Here is a 21,822-nt window from a genome sequence, read left to right on the forward strand (position 1 = left end):
CTAGAAGGGATGGACAGGCACAATATCCTGGCCAGCTAGAAGTGAAAGAGTTGCTGGCCATTCTCATTTGGGTGCATGGAGAACAGTCTAGTAAGAACCTGAGATTTCAAGCCACTCCGATGATTGTAAAAAAAAACAAACCAGAATTCAAGGAGCAGTTAAATAGTTCTTTAAAATGTTTCTCCTCCTCCTCCCAGCTTCATCTCAGGTTTCTCTGGATTGAGCCTAAGTGAGCTGGCTTTTACCCAAGACTCTATCTCTAAGAGCTCCTGGCAAAGTAGGGAATCCTTCTGTTATTGATATTTAATGTCACTGACTTTGTGCAGTAATACATAAAGTCTAAATAACTAAAGGGTTGCACACTTCATAGCTTCTGTAGGCTGAGCTCACTGCACACACAAGGGGCTCCCTGCATCCCTCCCACAAGCTCCCTGGGTGATACCCTCCCTCTCTTTGAGGGACTCCCCACACCTTCCACATCAGTGCTTAGGTCAGTGTAATTTTTGTAACTCAGGGGGTGGCTTATTCACATCCCTGAGCGACACAAGTTATACTTGTGGTAGTGTAAACATAGTGTTGGTGAAGGAGGACTTCTGCATGAGAAACTGTAGTCAGCAACTACATTGTGGGAAATCTTGTGATGTTACTGTTAATACCATGAAACTGTTTTTGATAAGGAATTAGGTTACAAATTTTCACAATAAGGGCAAAATTTTCATGATCCTCGAGAATTAAACCTAATTTGTTCATGTACTAGTGTATGGGTGAAATCCTAGTCCCACTGAAGCCAGTGGGAGTTTTGCTATTGACTTCCTGGGGACCTGGATTTCCCTACATATGTGCAAAACCTGCAATTGAGCATGGTAACTGGTAAATGAACGAATACATATTTGAGTATGCAAATACCCAATTTGTTTATGCACAATTTTGTAAACTCCAGAAAATTTGTCTTGAATGAGCCTGGGTCCGTTATTTTATAAATACAGATCTCAAAAGCTACTTAGCCACAAAGACAAAAATTTACATTATGAAAAAAGAAAAACCTCATTTGCAAAACAAACAATATTCCCTACCTTTGTATGTCCAGACCATACATGGAGCTGTTTCTTTGGGAGATAGCATTTCTCAGGGGGCACTGTAGAACGGAGATTAACGCCAACATCTTGAGGAACATGAAGATAGGATCTTCCCTGGTAGTCATACATTTCTTTGACTAACAAAAAAACACAAAGTACTATGAATTGCAGGGAACCTGTAGTTTCAAAGGTTACAGACTTGGGAAGTTCCAACCATCACATACAATTAAGATTAAGAATTAAATAGAAGACAGCAGTCCTGTTCTGAAAAGTAACCAAAAATTGCTCTTTGGATTTCTACATTTATTGTGTCCCAGCCATTTGATATTAAATGTGCCCAGTTTACAAAAAAGAAGTTGAGTTTTTCTGATTGCTAATCCTGGAAACTCTGTTTGGGTTAAAAGAACAGGAGTACTTGTGTTAGAGACTAACAAATTTATTTGAGCATAAGCTTTTGTGGGCTACAGCCCACTTCATCGGATGCATAGAATGGAACATATAGTGAGGAGATATATATATACATACAGAGAACATGAAAAGGTGGGAGTTGCCCAACCAACTCTAAGAGGTTAATTAATTAAGATGAACTGTTGTCAGCAGGAGAAAAAAAAACCTTTTGTAGCGATAATCAAGATAGCCCATTTAAGACAGTTTGACAAGAAGCTGTGAGGATACTTAACATGGGGGAAATAGATTCAATGCGTATAATGGCTCAGCCATTCCCAGTCTCTATTTAAGCCTAAGTTGATAGTATCTAGTTTGCATATCAATTCAAGTTCAGCAGTTTCTCGTTGGAGTCTGTTTTTGAAGCTTTTCTGTTGCATAATTGCCACCTTTAAGTCTGTTACTGAGTGACCAGAGAGGTTGAACTGTTCTCCTACTGGTTTTTGAATGTTATTCAAAATGTTATTCTGCCATGTACATTGGCCAAACTGGACAGTCTCTACGCAAAAGAATAAATGGACACAAATCTGACATCAGGAATCATAACATTCAAAAACCAGTAGGAGAACAGTTCAACCTCTCTGAGACTGGGAAGAAACTGTCATATTTAGGCAGTGATGTTTCAGAGAATACTCAACACTTTGACATTAGCGACTAAGGAGATGAACCTGTGCAATGGAAAGATAAGTATCTTTTAATTTCTAGATTGTCTCATGGGAGCATTTTTGAGGCAACATTAAGTTGTTTGAGTGACCTGAACTGTCTACTTGCATATTACTGAATATTTTAGGTAATTTAATACAATGGAACATTAATTTGGAATTTCCATGAAGTTCGTGTTTTGAGAACAGTAAAGTATTGTTACTTATTGTTACTTAAGGGTATTATGTCAGACTATTTTAGATCCATTCTACCTTAAACTCCAGGTGAAGTCTTTTTGCATGGGAATAAGTTATCAATAATTTAATAAAAGATACACAGTTAGAGAACAGAAGCACTGATGACTTTCTGATCATAAGCTTGTTTTTTCAGAGATCCATCATTTACAGCTGAAAAGTACAGAACAAGCAGTCCTAACATTTATTCCCTGATGAAACTTCCGCTGGGAAAACAGAGGGGAAAAATCACTAGATACAAAATATCACGTCTATTTGTCCTGTATTATTCACTTTGTTGAGTAAGTGTTATGCTATTGACATACCAGGGTCATGACAAATACTGTAAGTCATAAATGTAAGTGATACAGCTCTTTCCTTTTCCTAGTATATGACTATGAGAAAAGAATTTCCAATTGTGGTAGGCATTAGCACCAATGAAGGAAGAGTCCCGGTTTATAAATTACTCTCTTTAATTGTATTAATGAAGGCCCCATGCATGCAAAACCGTCATTGAAATGATTGGGTATTTCGCCTGCTTAGGGCTTTGGGATGAGGCCCTAAGTAAATATTCTTATGTAAAGATGCAAACTTTCAATATGCAGCAACTCTACTTGGCTAAACAATTATTCACAACACAACAGCAAGAAAATTGGCATAAAATAGACTAAGAACAAAATTTAAGTGACTGTCTAATGTTTAATATATAATCTGTTACAGCATGAACTGTAATCCAAAGTATTACTTGCAGATACAAGATCAAGGCATAAGACTGAACTTGCATCAATTGATTAGTGAAGTATTAAATCTGAAACGAGGCAGAACCCAAAACCCTAAAGATTTCATTTTGTAAAATAGTGAATGGCAATTTGAAGGTGACATAGCCACACTACTCTGAGCAATACAAACTGGCACTAGTTCAAATTTGCCCCCTTACTGAGGTTTCCTTTTTCTGTTAATTTAAAAACATTTCAGTTGAGCTTGGTCATGAATATGGCTGTTCCCTGCAGGACCTCTCTCCCCCTGCTCCTAGTTCCTCTATCTTAGACTTTGTCTATACTAGGGATGCTTTACCGGTACTAGGTCCTATCATGGATGCAGCTATACCAGCACAACTGCACTTGGTACCGGTAAAACTCTTTCCCCCCCCCCCCATGAAAGAAATAGGCTATACCTGTAAAAATGCAAATTTGCTGGTATATCTGCATCCACACTAGGAGCTTTTGTCAGCACAGATACGTTGGTCAGATATCACACCTCTTCAAAAGTCTATAGTGTAGACACAGCCTACGGGAGAATCTAACTCCTTTTATAGTTCTATATTGGAGCTAATGGATTCACATGGTATAGCTACCAGAGTGAGTCAGCAGTATAGCTGACATGAAGTCACATGATATTATCCTGGATGATGAATGTAGCAGAAATTAAAGCAGACTAAAATGGCATTACCATGTAAGATAGTCTTCTCCTCTCCAGGTTTATCATCTTCGTGTTTGCCCTTCTTCTGCCTCTTTGCTGTTATTTCATCCAACTCTTTCTGCTCTTCCTAGAAAAACAAAATACGGTCTTGACTTTTTAAAAGACAAAAAGCCAAAACTGACACTGTTTATTTACTAAAATTAATGTACTTGTTAAATACGAATATTAGAAATATTTTCCACATAGGAAAAAAGCCAATTACAAAAAGTAAAATTTTAACCAAAGCCAGAGCAGCTTAGAAAGTTATACACACTCTAGAAAGAATTTAAAAACAATGCATTCTACTCTTGCTTATAGGCTATAGCAAAGGCTCTCTCTACACTACAGCTTATATCAGCATAATTTATGTCACTCGGGGTGTGAATAAACCACTCCCCAGAGTGATATAAGTTACACTGACATAAGCGCTGGTGTGGACAGTGCTATGTCAGTGGGAGGACTTCCCCAACATAGCTACCTCCTCTCATGGAGATGGTTTTATTATGCTGAGGGGAGCGCTCTCTCCATCGGCATAGAGCGTCTTCACCAGACGCGGTGCACCTGCACCACTGCAGCGCTGTATGTGTAGACAAGCCCTAAGTGTCAATGATTGAAGAAAGGCAAGCCTGGTCTTTTTTCCTACTAAAGAGTATTTCTTGACTATTCTTTTTACCTAGCTGCTTCTGTTATCATACAGCAGCTACCCTCAGGCCAACAAAATAAATACAAAATCTCTTCTAAAGCCACTGTCCAAATTTTCAAACACACAGCACTTAAAGCACTATGTTCAAATGTATCATTGCCACAGTGCATTTGGTCTCCACTGGCCTATACTGGTGAAGTCACAAGATTTCTTCCATACCTAGGTCTCTGCCATGGTATGCCACTATGTTGCTAAATTCCTACCCAATACACTTTAAACAACGCTCACTTCTGAGGGCTTGGCTACTTCTTTCTCATCCACATATTTTGCCCATGGTCCCAGGAAGCCATCAATATTAGATGCATCGTTCTCTTTGAATTTCTTCCTTTTTTCTATTTTCTTTTGTCCTGTTTCAAATACTGTTAAACCTGCAGGAAGAAACATAACACTATAGACACTGACGTTTATGCAACATTTAACGTCAAGAACACAAGTCACTGTATTTTCAGTATAGAAACACCAAGTAATATCAGAAGGGAAGAGGTTTTCAGGATCACAATGCTGCTTCACTTACCTACTTATGACTGTAGCTAATTTAATCCAAAGTAACGAGGAGATGGGTAGGCTGCAAGATTCTAGGTATGGATGGATGGTTGTTATAAGTTACTTAATCATGCATGAGTCAAAATACATGTGAAGTCCACAAAAATATATTTATCATTACTCTTTTGCAGCCATATGAACACAGTGACTAGGCATTTTTAATTGTTTCACACTTTGCACTCTGTAAAATTTGGAAAACAATTGAGTCCAGACATCTTGACTTCCCTGAAAACTAAGCTTCTCTATTCCATGACCAGATTTTTTTTTCAAGATCACTCGCTAGAGAAATAATTAGAATCCCCAGTCATCTGCCCACTCTTCCTTCCCCACTTCAGCCCAAGCATCTTTCAAGTCTCACACTGAGCTGCACACATTCACTAACCTACCGGGAGTGCTAAGCTCTTTACGTTTACAAAGTAAAGTTTGTGTTTTCAGAATTTCATCATTGCAATATACAAACATTAAGAAAAATATTGAGGGAAATCAAAGTGACAGTGAGTTTTAGACATTAAAGTTTAGATTATGCATTAGTTGTACAAAACCCTTCATAGGATGATATATATTAGTGATTTTTAGAATAATGTGTACACTCAGAAATCCTAAACATTTGCTGCACATGAATCAGAAAGCAACACTGCCTATAAACAAAAGGGAAAGAGCCAGTGTACTGTCAAAGCAAACAAACAGTACATCTTATAAATAAAATTAGAGTTTTTAAAGACTTTAAATTAACTACAGATGTTATTAGTAACAGGTTAAGTTTTAATTTTAAGTACGACTTTTATCTTGACTGCCTCTCTCCCCAATGGAATTGTTATGTGAAAGGAACTCTAAAATCCTCAACTTCACTTTTAAAGGAGAAAGTGAAATTAAAGCCTTTTAAAAACATTATTTGAAAATAATGTAATGAATAAGGTACAGCAGTATGTATTAATTAAACATAGGAACAAATCTCAGGCTATATGGGGGGAAGATGTTACTAGTGAGAAGGTGTTTACATGAGCATAATTTCAAATGTAAAGAAACCACTTTACTAGAACTAAAAACATTTAATATGTTACATCAAAGTAGTAATTACAGGCTCTTCTGCCTCTGGATGAAAATCTGGGCTACCTTTTTCTTTTGGGATGTGTGGGGAGAACAGCTCCATTTTGCTAACTATTGATAACACAAAGTTGCAAACAGAAGTGTTAAGGCAAACTGGTGTATACATCATTTATCAGCTTACCCCGTATTGCTGAGTAGTATGATACAGCTGATTAACCTACTTTAAGCAGCTATTGCAATGCAGGAAAAGTACAATTTTAGCACAAAGCATGATGGAATAAGGATGACACTACAGCTCAACTGAACTCCAAAAATACTCCTGTTAAGTCATTTGTATATGAAAAAAATGTTCTATTCGAATGTCAAATCATAATCTGAAATCTTGTGCTAGAAAAAAATCAGATGACTATTAAAAAGATTCACATTCCAGAAAAAAACAAAAACAAAACAATGAGAAACACCCCTCTCCCCCCAAAAACTGTTCTTAACCTGACCATGGAAGGGAAACTACAGTTCATTATTGAGTTTAAAAAAAAAAATCCAACATTTCATCCTAGACTTCTGGTCTAAGGAGCATCTCTCTTGACACATCATCACAAACCTTTGTTAATATTTCCTAGCATCTCACGATAGCCTATTATTTATTTTCTATAAAACTGAAACAACAGAACAGAGTGCCATTAACACCATTTTGTTTTATATCCAATTTGACGTTACTTACCTTGATTTTTTTCAGCTTCTTCTACAGAACCAATGTATTTAGTAGCAACGTCCTGAGTATCTAGAGAGGGATCTAATGCATAACCTATAATAAAAGCAGAAATACCAGTTGTTAGCTGAAATTTTTGCTCTGCATATGTTCCCTGTGACTGATTCTCCTCTTTGTTCTCAGAGGACCTTTGCCCCAATATATCTTCCTCAAAGCCCTATATTTAAGATATCTTCCTAAGCCAAGAAGGACTGAATGAAATACGCTTTGAAGTCCATCAACTTTTCTCCCAGCCTAGCTACTGGATTTACTGCAGAGCATTGCCTGGTGCTCGCTTCCCACTAGAGTCTGAGCGTGTTGCTTCCAGAGCGCTCAAACCTCTTACAAGTTGAAGCAGTTGCTGGTCAAGTTATTGAACTCAGCCATGTGCTAACGTACCGAGTGCTAATCTCAGGAACAGCCCTAAAACTGAACTGTTACAGCAACATATTAATTTTTAAATTTGTACCATTCTGCACAGATACACAACGCGCATCCAAGAAATGCAACATGATAGTACATATTGCATTAAATAACTGGGAATGTGGTGTGAAGAACACAAGTAGATGGCACAACCTTTAATGTTATTGTAAAGATAAATAATTAAATCTAGTTTTTATGGAATAGGTACACAGAATATTTACGATCACTAATGCCATTTTTTTTGAGAAAGAGTGCACCCTTGTGGACATATAATGAATTTTAATTAAATATTTGAATGGGACAGTGTCCTTTGAAGACTCAAATAAGACCTCAGAATTCAGATAATTAAATCAAGAAAGCGAAGATGACCAACAAAATCCCCAGATAAATGCTAGAGCAAACACCACCACGCAGCACTGTCACATGACTTGACATTTTGCAGATCCGCACAGAGAGTACTAGGACACTAGAAAAGTCTCTCCATGGATATCCCTGCACCAGCACAATTATTCCCCCCTTCTCTTGGGCAAAGTGCACTGGTTCAGCAACACTCCCACTTTTTTTTAAATGCTGAAAGAGTCAATTGTTCTTTAAATGTCCAGAGGAGTCATTAGAAGAGCAGAGCAAAGCAGCAGATCTACTTTTGGAATCAAGACTTGTGCTTTGGTGCTTTAACTCTGATCTGACCCTACAGAGCACTCTATACTACAATATAGGAAAATGAAATATAAATAAATCTCTTTGTGATAAAATATGAAGCTCCATCATGCCTGTGTAATAACTTAGTAAAAATTATTCCAAGTTGTTACATAGATTATCTAAATGTTATACCATCATGTGATGAACACAATCAAGCTGAACAGACATTGCCAATTAGATTTACAGGACAACTGTCTGCTGTTACTGAGCCAGTCATCTAATGGGCTCCTCTAAGCTACAAGGTTTCTGTTATTAAAGCAGAGATTCTACTTTGGATACATGTCAAAATCAATGCAGTGGTTTCTTTGTCCTCGAGCTGTATTAACACCATCTCTGGGACTCATTTGCTCAGTAGTGAGAAGAAGGGACAGCAAGCCACTGAATGGAGCAACTGAGTCAAATTCAGGCTTCAGTGGGAGCCATGCCTACTTACAAGCAAGTTTGACACTGGTCCAGTATCTTTTCTTCTAGAAAAGCTTTTCTACTTTATAATGGGAAGTCTGCAGACTTCCCAATGCAGCTTCAACGGAAAGCGTTCTTTTCTCCTACTGCGTTAGCGTGCTAGGCATTCACATGACCTGCCCTGACTCACATCTTTCCTGCAATTAAAACTAGAGACATCAAGATTATACGTTGACGTTGATTGGAAAGGCACAATTCCACTCCACCTTAAATCTGAAAAAAGTTGGGGGTAAATAAGCACAAACAAGCCTAATGCACATAACAGAACAATTACAGATAAATAAATCTCTTTAAAGATGCACTCATAGTAGATTACTTCACTCTTGCAGAATGAAACTCCAAGGATGCGTATACTGAAATTTTAAACAACCCCAACAGAATAGGCAATTGAAAGACCTGCCAAAGTGAACTGTACCTTGACAGTGACACTTGAATGCAAGGATAATATACTTCTAATAAGTGTTATGTGCACACACTGATAGAAACACTCACTTTCTCATACTCTAGGGCCCTGTAAAAATTACTAGCCAAATCTTACTCCTATTTGGTGCTGGATCTGAGCAACAGTGCTTAGCGAACGTATGTAAAAGTCTTGCTTGTCCTTCAGACGTTACATGCACAACACTTTCGGAAAAACAAGCCCCTTTAAAGCATCTCAGGTTGGCCACCCAAAAATCGGAGGCACCCAAGATCAATAGTCACTTCTGAAAATTTAGGCATCAAACTACTTTTATGAAAATAAGTGAATCAGATGTCTAATAACTAGCCACTTAGACCTGGTTCTCTGATACAACAAGAAGCTACATCGAATAAGTCGGTCCGGGGGGGGCGTGAGGGTTTCGGCTGGGGGTGCGGGCTCTGGGGTGGGGCTGGGGATGCAGGAGGATGCTCCGGGCTGGGACTGAGGGGTTCGGAGGGCGGGAGTGGGATCAGGGCTCGGGCAGGGGGTTGGGGCACGGGAGGGGGTCGGGGTGCAGGCTCCGGGCGGCGCTTACCTCAAGCAGGTCCCGGAAGCAGCAGCATGTCCCTCCTCTTGCTCCTACCTGGAGGCACGGCCAGGGGGCTCTGCACACTGCCCCGTCTGCAGGCGCTGCCCCCACAGCTCCCATTGGCCGGGAACTGCAGCCAATGGGAGCTGCGGGGGCAGCGCCTGCAGACGGGGCAGCGCGCAGAGCCCCCTGGCCGCGCCTAAATGTGGGAGCCAAAGGGGGGACATTCCACTGCTTCCGGGAGCCACAGCACGAATGCGCAGAGCAACCCCCAACCCCAATCCCCGGCTGGAGCGTGGGAGCGGGGCAAGCCCCAGACCCTGCTCCCCAGCGGGAGTTCAATGGCCGGATTCAATCAGCTGGTGGGCTAGATGTCACCTACAGGCCGTAGTTTGCCCACCCCTGGTATAAGAAGTATGCCCCTGTCCCTTCCAAGAATGGGGACAGAAAGAATATTGCTGACAGGAAAGTTAAGTACTTATCTTAAGAAAAGTAGAATGAAAATATTTTGAGCCACAAAACTATTTGTTTTGTTTGCCAAGCAATATAATAAACAGGGTTTTAGTTGACTGAGTATTAAATTTTAAAGAATCACACATAAAACAAGATTGTAATTCTACGTATAGTAAATAGGTTAAATGGAAGGCACAGAATTCCCTCACCAATTCCCTTTGCTTCCTTTTACAAAACTATTTCACCTACAAGGCCCTCTATATTACAACACATTTAATTTGCATTTCTAGAGAAAAGTCACTGGTTAAACAAATGCCAGTGAACAAAATGGGCCCCAACAGCTGATGTAGGAGGCCTTTGAAACCTGCAACTTTGAAGCAGGGTTACTTTACAGATTCTTCCAATATGCTGAAGCGGAATCAGTTAGCAACATTGCTTCCCACCTAGATTTATATAGAGACAGCTACACACTTCTGCTCTGCTACTAATCCAATTTACCATGAGAAATTTTTATCTTCCCTTCCCAAAACTGAAAGGCAATTTTTCAAGGTAACGTTTTCTATGGACAATGGTACAATGAGACTCTAGCAACATATTTCAAGAATTCTGGTATGTTTTCAAGTAATTCATAACAAACTTGCTAATATGCGGAGACATCACAATTCTCATTTACTGCCCCTCCTAATGCTTCCGTGCTGGTTCTTCTGATTTACCGAGTCTAGCACAGCTTTTTTGCTGCTCCACTTCTGGAACCATCCCCAGAACAATACAAAGATCCTATGGACAAGGTTGCCACTATTTTCTGTTACTCATAAAAATAGGTATGTCTACACTGCAATACAAGACCTATGGCAAGGCCACGGCTGTCTCAGGCCAGCTCACTTGGGCTGGCAGAACTCGGGCTGCGGGGCTATAAAACTGCAGTATAGACGTTTGGGTGTGGACTGGAGCCTGGGCTCTGAGTCTCTGCAAGGGGGAATGTCTACACTGCAGTTTTATAGCCCCGCAGCCCGAGCCCGATGAACCTGAGTCAGCTAACATGGACTCAGACTCGGTGCTGCAGGTGTAGACATACCCAATGAGTTTCACACTTATAAAATAGTACTAATGGTAGCTGGTGCATATGGAAACAAGCAACAACAAACCAAAGAGGAAACTGAAAAAGAAAATTTGAAGATATACACATTAAATGGTAATTTATGACAGTTGAAAGAATTACTTAAAATTTGATACTTTATCCTCACGATTTTCTGGGTAAACATGGCTCACACTGACTCTAGTTTTCATAATTTAAACCTTGATGTCCCAATCCTGCAATTGATAGCACACAAGCAGATTGCTGCATGGCCACAGTGCCCCAGTGAAGTCCATGGGGCTCAGCATGTGGGCAGACTTTTGTGCCATGCAATCAATTGCAGGATCATGGCCTTAATAACACAGTTTAATTTAGAAAGCAATCTGCATACGCAGATCTTTTAAAACAGCGGTGGACTGAGTATTATATGTTATTTAAAAATTTGTGTGGAAATTTCAGAACCTGCCTGGTGGATAACTTATGCTCTTCAAACTCTCATACTTCACCAGAAGGAGGCCATGTCTACAGTACCACTTACATCGACAAAACTTATGTTGCTCAGGGGTGTGAATAATCCACCCCCCCACGCAATGTAAGTTACGCCAGCATAAGCACTAGTGTGCACAGTGCTACGTCGGTGGGAGAGCTTCTCCCACTGACACAGCTACCGCTGCTCGTTCGGGGTTGATTACTTATGTTGACAGGAGAGCTCTCTCCCGTCAGCATGAAGCAGCTACACAAGAGATCTCAGAGCAGCACAGCTGCATCGCTAGAGCAGCGCCACTGGAAGCTGTCTAGTGTTGACATCACCAGAAGCATACCAAATTAAACTTTATATTTTAAAAACTGATACGTTTTTAACAATTATAAACAAATGTTAAGAGAAAAAATAAAAGCCTTGTATGCTGAAATGTACAAGAAAACTTGTTAAAATTTCATGTAAATACACAGCACATTCTTTCTACCTGAAAAAGCTCAGAAATCCACTTGCTTTTACATATTGTATATTTTCTATGGCACTGTTTCAATCTGAAGAACAAGATCAAAACGAGCTTTATGCTTTTTCACAATGTAGCTATTTGAAAGCTAAAAAAAGGTCTTTGAGATGAATTAACTGGTTACTATGGCAATTGCCCATATGGATCTACATGCATAAGGAGATGAGTGCCTTTAACAAGAGCTCAAAGCTTCTAGCAAGCATCCTCTATGAGTCCATACACCCTCACACTGCTGAGACAGAAAACTTAAAAAAAAGGGTGTTGGCACCAACCACCCACCCATTTCCTTCCATTAATTCAGAAATCATGAACAAAATACTGAAGAAGTGAGGAAGGTGGGTGGGAAGCGTGGATCCATATATGCAACCATCATGAAGAACCAGTTGCTATGGTAAGTAGCTTTTTTAACTTTCTGATAGCTACATTGTGCTAGAATCATAAGCCTATTGTGGGTAGGTTCTGTCATATAATTTTTTGTCAATTTGTTAAAATGTGAAATTGTAATTTCTATCTTCTATATAACCACGACTAAAGGAGGGTTTAATTAAAGTGGTTCAGTAGGAGGTCTTGCATTTGATTAACATTTCAGAGGGAATAACTGAATAACATTTCCAAAATAAATGCCATGATCTATAACTGTGCAGATTCTCATTTAATATTATTTTGTAAGTCTGTTACAGGCCCAGCCACACATGTGACAGTTTAAGACAGAGATCAGCCTCAAGGGTTAAATATAAGGAGTTGTACGTCTTACCATAAGTTGCAAATGTTCTTCTCTGTTGTTCAAACATGAAATCATTGATGTGTGTTGGTTCTGCATATCCAGAAAGCATATTCCTAGGTGCAGCCATCTGCTGAGTCCTAAACGGGTTTTCTGGCCCAAACTGCATCAACAAAATTAAAAGTATTTAAAGGTTGTACACTATTCTAGAAGGAAATAGTTTCTTGCTAAGTATTTTGTAATCATCTATAACGTTCTATAGGGCACGAACTGTGTGACTTTCAAGAAGGGCAGTACATAGCGGCTTTAGCTTACTTTCCTTTTATGATTACTGTAACTGAATATATGTCAGAATAATATTTGTACATTATATTATATACCAATTAGAATAGGAGTTTCTTTACGCATTAAGTAATTTTCTTGGTGGAGCTTCTTGCCCACAGCACTGTTGGCAAGGTCAAGTCAATAAAAAAAAATTACTCCACACGCAAAACCTCCCATTAAATAGGTAAATAATTCAAACATACAGAAGAAAACAGGAAAGGGGGAAGGGGAAGCTAAAACCACATAGTATTATCTTTTTTTGAAAGTCAAACCCTAGAGAACTGTTGTACCAATATGGAAATTGCCTTGTAAAAATCTTTATCACTCAAAATAAAAATGTGATAATATATCAGCAGGATCAGCTGCACAACTACAGAATATAGACAATTCATACACAAATGCACATCTGTTTTCTAAAGAAAGTGCAGTACTATACAATTTTATATTTGTGTATTGGTTAAGTGAAGTATCACATGGTTCACAGAGAGTTACATAGGAGAGTTTACAGAATTGGATATAGTGTCTAGTTACAGCAAAGTGATGAGTTGGGAGGGAAGAGCTGAAATGCAAGAGCAGAAGTTTCTTTAGATCTGCATGGCAGATCTTGACTTGTATATTCTGCCCTATCTGAATGGATTTCCATGCAAGTCAATGGGCTCTCTCAAAATATGGAGAACAGGCATATGGTACACACAAGGGCCAGAAGTGTTTGTATGCATACACACGTCTGTGATGTGTCCCATAAACAAGCCCATTCTGGACTGGGCAAACAGAATGAAGCACAGGTAAGGCTCATCTAGATACTTACATACAAGTACAGATTAAGTATTCCCCATACATGGCAAGAGCACCAGTACTGAAATAGTGCAGAGCTGTCTCCCAATACTGTAACATGTCATGCTCATAGCACATGGATGTTCTTTTCCCATGTTATTCACTCCTCCCCAATTCCCAAGGAGAAATTAGAAACTGAATATTTTATCTGTATTTACCAAAGCAATCTCAAGCATTTTTTTAATGTAAAATTGACCACTACAAGTGATGCTACAGGTTTACTATGTTATTAGTCGATTAAACTAGAAACTCTATGGTTGTAACTTTTAAGACACTAAACTATCATATCTTACAGAGGCTGCATATTCTTGCCTCAAAACAGTTGATGAAGCCGAATCAAAAAGGATTTATTTTACCTCTGAGAACTCAAACCGTACTACTTATTGGCCATACATACCAAAATTGGCTCAAGCTTTGCAAAAAAATAACTTCCAGCTCTGAGCAGCTGTGATTTCAAGACTGACAGCTGCATGTATTAAAGCTAAGTATATTACCTTTTATACATGTTGCTTATTCCCCAAGGTGCATTCCTGTGCTGAATACCAATCTCAAGATTAAATTGTTTTTAAATGTAATAATTTGACACATTTTAGAGTGCAGATAATAGAATTAACCCAGCCTCCTCTTCCTTGAAAAAAGTTTCCTATTCTCTCCCCTGACTTAAAACCTATTTTTCTCATTTTTTTCTTATGAATTTCAAAAAGAGAGAGAATCATTTAATCCATTAGATTTTTTGTGTATACTCAATTCCCAGTCATATGCCAATAAAAGTCTTTAGTGCAGAATTCAAGTACGGATCAACAGAACCACTTCTGATTCTGTACTTGCTTGCCCATACCAGATCAGGCCATGAATCCAATTTGTATGTTATATTGTCTCCAGCAATACCTAACACCTTTTCTCAATAAAAAGAAAAAACACTCATAACTCACCAGCCAATTACACAATAATTACATAGGAAGAGAGATTTTAAGCACAGAAGCATAAGATTTGATTACCATTATCTTATCTTGAATATTACTAGTCATAAAATTATCCTGTCCTTTGAAGAAGAAAGGATGAAGCCATATTTTGATCAGATTCAGAGATGTGTTTCACATATGCAGCACCAAACGTACTCAGCAGGATTTACGCATGCTGAATGCAGCCCAGGATCAGCCCCTTAGGCTTGATCTCCTGTGGCAGTGGATTCCCCAAGTCGACAATATGCTGTGTAAAGAACTGTACTGGTTCTCAGTTTACTTCCTCATCACGAGACAGAAGTTAACAATGAATAATTAATTTTCACTGTGATATTCCATTTTACAGTTCCTGTCTTTCTAAAATTCTTGTTAGAGGCCTACAGCGCCGTTCTGTCTATAATTACAGGAAGGTGAGAGAACTGTGTAGACAGCTCTCGTTCCAGTCTCAGGGACTCCACCAGCAGTTCATCCCCCGCCTTAATTTTCTTTTCCAAGATGATAAAGAAGTAACTTTTCCTGAAGTCACCATGGACAAGATAGAGAAAGTATTTAATTAATAGGTGCAAATCAAGTGCCACACATTCACTATGACTTCTGTGCTTGCTGGCTCCAATCACAAAGCCTTGAACCTGTCCCACTTGACACCACTTGGGTTTCTTAAATCAAACATCTATGCAAACCAACAGCCATAAATTGAGACAGTATTGTTGTCTATTTGGCCCACTTAAAGTGCAGATTGCGAGCTTTTGTTTAAAATAGCGTCTAGCTCACATTGTTGCACAATAAGTTTTCTAAACAAAGCATAACTGATGCAAAATTTATGCAGAGTTGTCTTCCAATCTGCAGACAGCCTTTATTTGTCTAAATGTGACATTAATTCTTATACTGTATCATAACACTAAGGAGGTTTTCAAATAATTTATAGAATTATTTATACACAACTTGAAGGCTTAAACCATCTGTTTTAATCCTTCAGACAAATAGTTTGTAGGCTACTGAAAAACAGTTAAGATACAAAAACAGTTCAAGTTGTTTTGAAGAAGGCTAATTTTAACCCAAAAGAATTTTGTACACTGCATTCATTTGAAAAAAAAAAAAAAAATTGAAAATACTTGAGTTAAATATCATGACACGAATACTGCTTCTATTGGTAATACTGGGTTTTAGTTTTATACAAAACTATACCCATTTTCTATAACCTATAGATCTATACAACTTCTGGCAACTGCTCACTGATTAACATTATGAGTAGACATCAAAAGAACTGAAGACAGGACACTTCAGGATGTTCAGCCAGGTAATATCCTGTACTGGCTTCTTAACAGCACAATGCTCCACATTATTTGATTTCCATCTTTCCTACTCTATATACTCTATAGCAGGGATCGGCAACCTTTGGCCCGTGGCCCGCCAGGGTAAGGACTCTGACGGGCCGGGCTGGTTTGTTTACCTGCGGCGTCCGCAGGTTCAGCCAATCGCAGCTCCCACTGGCTGCGGTTCGCCGCTCCAGGCCAATGGGGGTGGCAGGAAGCGGCGCGGGCCGAGGGATGTGCTGGCTGCCATTTCCTGCAGCCCCCATTGGCCTGGAGTGGCGAACCGCGGCCAGTGGGAGCCGCGATCGGCCGAACCTCCGGACACGGCAGGTAAACAAACCGGCCCGCCCCGCCAGGGTGCTTACCCTGGCAGGCCGCGGGCCAAAGGTTGCTGATCCCTGCTCTATAGTTTGGTAGAGAAGAGCTCTTACGATTCTTCTCTTAGAATAGCTTTAAAATAGTTTAAAGTTATATTACAAATGTACATGACATCCTCAGGGTACCTGTTTGTGTTATGTGGTGTCTTTCACAGTTCACCCAAGTTCTTATCTTTCCTTTAAAGTCCAGAAGCTTGAGGCATCCCTGAATCTAGAGAGTACTTGAGGAACTCTATACATTTATATTTGAAGAGGACAGGCATTGCAATGTCTGAATTTCACATTAGAACAATTTTAACATGAAACATTCCTTTTAAGCCACATACATTTCTCAGTGGAATGCCAATTAATTTGGAAGACTAACATTTCTGGTTTTAATAAAAATCTTCTTACCTCTGGTGCAAACATGGTGTCGTAAGTGGGATTGTACTGAACTTCCTTGATTGCAGGATCGAGGTGGACTCCCGTCTCTACATCTTCCTGAAATACAGCAAAAGTGCTACTGAAATGTAACCAAAACTTCTCATATATAGCTAATCTAAAATACCGGATGCTAATTTGACTGTATGGGGCACAGTATGCTTTTTAAATTATACCTATGTAATTTTACTTTTAGTTCTGAAGAAAAAAAAAATATCAGGAAAAGCTTGGCGAGAATTCTTATTCATCAGTTCGATGAAGAACAAAAGTCTGACAAGTTTTTAATTAAGGCTCAACTTTACCGGTAAAGTTGTAAGCGCAATTAAAAAAAAACCCACACCCAATTTTCTAACATCTGCCCCCCTATACCCATTAGCCTATTGGAGAAAAAGCAAAGTACCTTGGGAAAAACAAAACAGTGGGAGCTTGGGAAATGTTTTAGAAGATATTTCTGTAGATACAGGGTTATTAGGAATTCCCTCCATCTATTAATTCTCTTTCACATACACAGCGTATAAACAGAACCCTATGCAAACTATCTTCCCTCCCTGATGCAGATGTCTTTGTAAAGATGCCAGGTACCAAGAATCTCTGTTAGTCACTATGTTCCCCTATTTTTCCTTCACAGCTGCCAAAGATTTTATGAAGTGACCAGTGATTTTGGTGCATAACTCAACATATACTTTAAAGGGGCCCAATTTTCATCCAGTGCTAAACATCCATCCTCTGAAAATCTGACATCTCAGTTGGGCACCCATATATTGAGGCATTAAAATCATGTATCACTTTTGAAAATCTTGGCCTCCATCCTCAACTCTACTTTGCATCATCCCTCCAAAGGCAGTCAACATTGCTTTTGAGCCAACTGTCTGGCTAAAGAGATTTTTTCACTCCCCCACATGGATGAAGTTATTCTATTTTATACAGGTACTTACACCACCCTCCTCACTGATAGTACCTGAGCACCTTCCAGTAATGCATTAAGCAACACACCTAGCATATTTCACATGTGGCTCATTCTTCATCCTCTCTCCAGGGGAAATATGTGTATGCAGTGTAGTGTTTTGTTAGGTTTAATTTGTATGCTTACACTAAAAACATAGGAATATGCACATATATAAGAAGGGAAGGTAAAAGTAGTATGTGTTGCACTGGGATCAGAAGGTGGAGATGTTTAGGATAGTCCTTGATCCCTGTGAGTTCATCCCACAATCTGGGACCTGCCCCCCAAAACACTCCATCTTCCTGCACAGAAAAGCTTTCCCTTATGCTCCAAAAGTCATTAACCGTGGTCCACATCCTGGAGCTTTGGATGATCTTTTATGTATTCTGGACTCAGGCCACTGAGAACCTTGTAGAGAAGGACCAAGACCTCCACAGCTTGTGGTAGCCCATATTGCTGAGGAGATACACTGCTATGTTCTGTACTAGCTAAAGTTTTCTAAGGCCTGATGGCTTCATGCCCAGGTGTATTGCATTGGTGCATTCCAGCTAGGAAGTGGCAAAGGCATATATAAGCAAAGCCAGATGATCATCCATGAAGATGGGAGAGAGTCTCTTTCCAACCAGAGGTGGTAGAAAGCATTACCTGTGGATGCTGCTATGCTTCAACGAAACAAGGATGTACCATAGCTGTAAGCTTTGTTGAACTGGGTACAAAAATCAAGTACTGAACTCTACTACCCCTTTATGATAATGGATTAGGTTATCAATGGACTGCTGGACCAGCCTTCCCTATTGACATTCTTGCCAAGACCATAACTCTCAGCCTCCTAAATCGCAGGCCAGTAACTAATACGACTAGGAAGTTTATCCATCCAGTGCTTTTGATTACTCTGGCATTCATTCAGTTTGGACAATGGGAAGATGCAAGGCAGACACCATGTGGAACACACACGTCGCTGAACATGCTTCTGCTGCTACTGATGCACATTTTCTCCCATTCTGAAGGCATGCTGTAATAGGGCTTCTCTCCTTGGAAATCTACATAGGGAAAGTTCTCGTGTTCAAGGCAGAAATATATAAATATATTTTTATATACATACCTCTTCCCTCACTTCCATTGGTTGGGCCAAAAATGAATGCAACAATCTGTATTTTTGCCCCAGATTATAGCACGTTTTTCCAGTTTAGTTGAGGTCAGTTAGTATCAAGCTCACAGTCCACATACACACCTCTGATTAGAAGCCTGCTCATTTTGCCTCATCCTCCCTCTGTTTAAATAGATCACCACTGACCCTGAAAGCATGTAATATTTCCACCATAATATCTTGGAACCAGATCCAGCATGCTCATCTTTAGGACATCTGTGTGGGAGGTGAACACCCTGGACAGAGCTGCTGTTCAAGTGAGGCTTCCTAGTCAACTGGCTGGCACAAATGGTTATCACCAGCCATGGGAAGCACTTTCTGCTAAAAAAAAAAAATAAAACAACCTATCTCTGTGGGTTGTTCTGATCTGAAACTTCAGAACATAAAAGGATAAAGTAGACATGAAGAGAGTTAACAGTTTGCCTTTATCTCTCAAAATTAGATAAGCTGCCTGGGCCAGGGATCTATGTAAACCAAGACTAATTCATCCTTATGCATTATAATTGGTCAAATTCAGCCCTGGCATAAAGACTGAGAAGCAGGTGCCACTATTGTCTTCAATGAGAGTTGCATCTGCTTATATAAGCTGAATATCATCCAGTTAACACAACATACCTTTCTGATTCTTGGGCTAAAGGATAAGAAAGTCAAAGTGACAACATAGCCTTCTCTACACTTTTAATGCTTTTCATTATGCTTACTTTTTAAGGAAATCAGAAATGGAGTGTTTGTTGACTAGTCCTCTAGATTCCTGTGGAACGATGATAAGTTTTACACATTTTCCATCTGAGCATATACAGTTCTTCAAATGGATATTACCAACAAAAGATAGACTTCCCTTGAGAGCTGTACTTAGGTTTTGCAAAACATCTTATTCTTTCTGAATACTTTTTCACTTCTGCCTGATTTGGATTTAGAAACAGAAATTATGTAATTTAGCCTTTATAAATTGCAAATTATTTAACGTGAACTAGAACAATGTTACTATGAGTGGCATATTGTACTCAGAGATGACATCTGACCAAGCTGATGCACTTGATCAGCTTACTCATAGGCTTGGATGAGAGCACACTGGCATCGACTCAATCCAAGTTGAGATTAAACTGGAAGGTCTGGAGATCCAGCCTAAAGAAAGAGATTTGACATCAGTTCCCTCAACTGGAGAGCAGGGTATGTGTGACAGGGGATATACCCATCTTGCTTTTTTTAAAGCATGAAACATTGCACCTGTGCTCCAGAATCTGCACTGGCTTCCAATTAGTTTATGGGTGCAACTTAAGATACTGTTTCAAAGCTCTAAAGTCTTAAATGGCCATGACTGCCTCCAAGATCACTTCTTCCCAACACTTTGGCCTGGTCCACACTAGGACTTTAATTCGGATTTAGAAGCGTTAATCCGAATTAACCCTTCACCCGTCCACACTACGGAGCCTGTTAATTCGAATTAAAGGGCCCTTTAAATCGATTTCTGAACTCCACCTCGACGAACGGAGTAACGTCAAAATCGATTTTGTTAATCCGAATTAGGGTTAGTGTGGCCACAAATCGATGTTATTGGCCTCCAGGAGCTATCCCACAGTGCACCACTGACCGCTCTGGACAGCAATCTGAACTCGCATGCACTGGCCAGGTAGACAGGAAAAGACCCATTAAAATTTGAATTGCATTTCCTGTTTCCTGTTTGCTCAGCGTGGAGAGCACAGGTGACCCCAGATACCTCAGCTCATCAGCACAGGTAACCATGCAGGCTGATAATCGAAAAAGAGCACCAGCATGGACCACACGGGAGGTACTGGATCTGATCGCTGTATGGGGTGAGGATTCAGTGCTAGCAGAACTTCGTTCAAAGAGACGAAATGCCAAAACTTTTGATAAAATCTCCAAGGGCATGATGGAGAGAGGCCACAATAGGGACTCAGATCAGTGCCGCGTGAAAGTGAAGGAGCTCAGACAAGCCTATCAAAAAACAAAGGAGGCAAACGGTCGCTCCGGGTCAGAGCCGCGGACATGCCGCTTCTACGCAGAGCTGAATGCAATTCTAGGGGGGGCCGCCACCACTACCCCACCTGTGATCGTGCAAACCGGGTCTGGGATAGTCTCTACACCTGAGGATTCTGAGGGTGGGGAAGATGAGGATGAGGAGGAGGAGGAGGAAGATCAGGATCTTGCAGAGAGCACCCAGCACTCCGTTCTCCCCAACAGCCAGGAGCTTTTTCTCACCCTGACTGAAGTACCCTCCCAAGCCTCCCAAGCCAGTAGCCAAGACCATGACCCCATGGAAGGGACCTCAGGTGAGTTTACCTTTTAAAATATAAAACATAGTTCAAAAGCAAGGTTTTTTAATGATTATTTTGCCCTGAGGACTTGGGATGCATTCGCAGCCAGTACAGCTACTGGAAAAGTCTGTTAACGTGTCTGGGGATGGACCGGAAATCCTCCAGGGACATTTCCATGAATCTCTCCTGCAGGTACTCCAAAAGCCTTGCCACAAGGTTTCTGGGCAGTGCCGCTTTATTCCGTCCTCCATGGTAGGACACTTGTCCACGCCATGCTTGCAGCAAGTAATCTGGTATCATTGCCTGACAAAGCCTGGCAGCGTATGGTCCCGGTGTTTGCTGGCATTCAAGCAACATCCGTTCTTTATCTCGCTGTGTAATCCTCAGGAGAGTGATATCGCTCATGGTAACCTGCTTGAAATATGGGAACTTAATTAAGGGGACAGAGGTGGCCGTTCCTACTGTGCTGTTTGCCTGTGGCTGATAAGAAATCCTTCCCTGCAGTTAGCTTT

At 40.1% G+C, this 21,822-nt stretch overlaps 1 protein-coding gene across 1 annotated transcript in view; it reads right to left on the reverse strand.

The window, feature by feature from the left end:
* The window catches only part of CDC40 (cell division cycle 40), a 59,123-nt gene that overhangs the window by 21,944 nt on the left and 15,357 nt on the right, over positions 1 to 21,822 (reverse strand). Inside the window, exons 2-7 of the mRNA XM_024194287.3 lie at positions 16,918 to 17,004; positions 12,748 to 12,877; positions 6,868 to 6,951; positions 4,785 to 4,924; positions 3,845 to 3,941; positions 1,074 to 1,213 (exon numbers count right to left, since the gene is read on the reverse strand). Coding sequence (XP_024050055.2) covers positions 1,074 to 1,213; positions 3,845 to 3,941; positions 4,785 to 4,924; positions 6,868 to 6,951; positions 12,748 to 12,877; positions 16,918 to 17,004 — 678 coding nt within the window. The remainder of the gene's footprint in view (positions 1 to 1,073; positions 1,214 to 3,844; positions 3,942 to 4,784; positions 4,925 to 6,867; positions 6,952 to 12,747; positions 12,878 to 16,917; positions 17,005 to 21,822) is intronic.

The sequence above is a fragment of the Terrapene carolina genome, unplaced genomic scaffold, assembly GCF_002925995.2.
Source record: "Terrapene carolina triunguis isolate 2854851 unplaced genomic scaffold, T_m_triunguis-2.0 Scaffold42, whole genome shotgun sequence".
Classification (NCBI taxonomy): domain Eukaryota; kingdom Metazoa; phylum Chordata; order Testudines; family Emydidae; genus Terrapene; species Terrapene triunguis.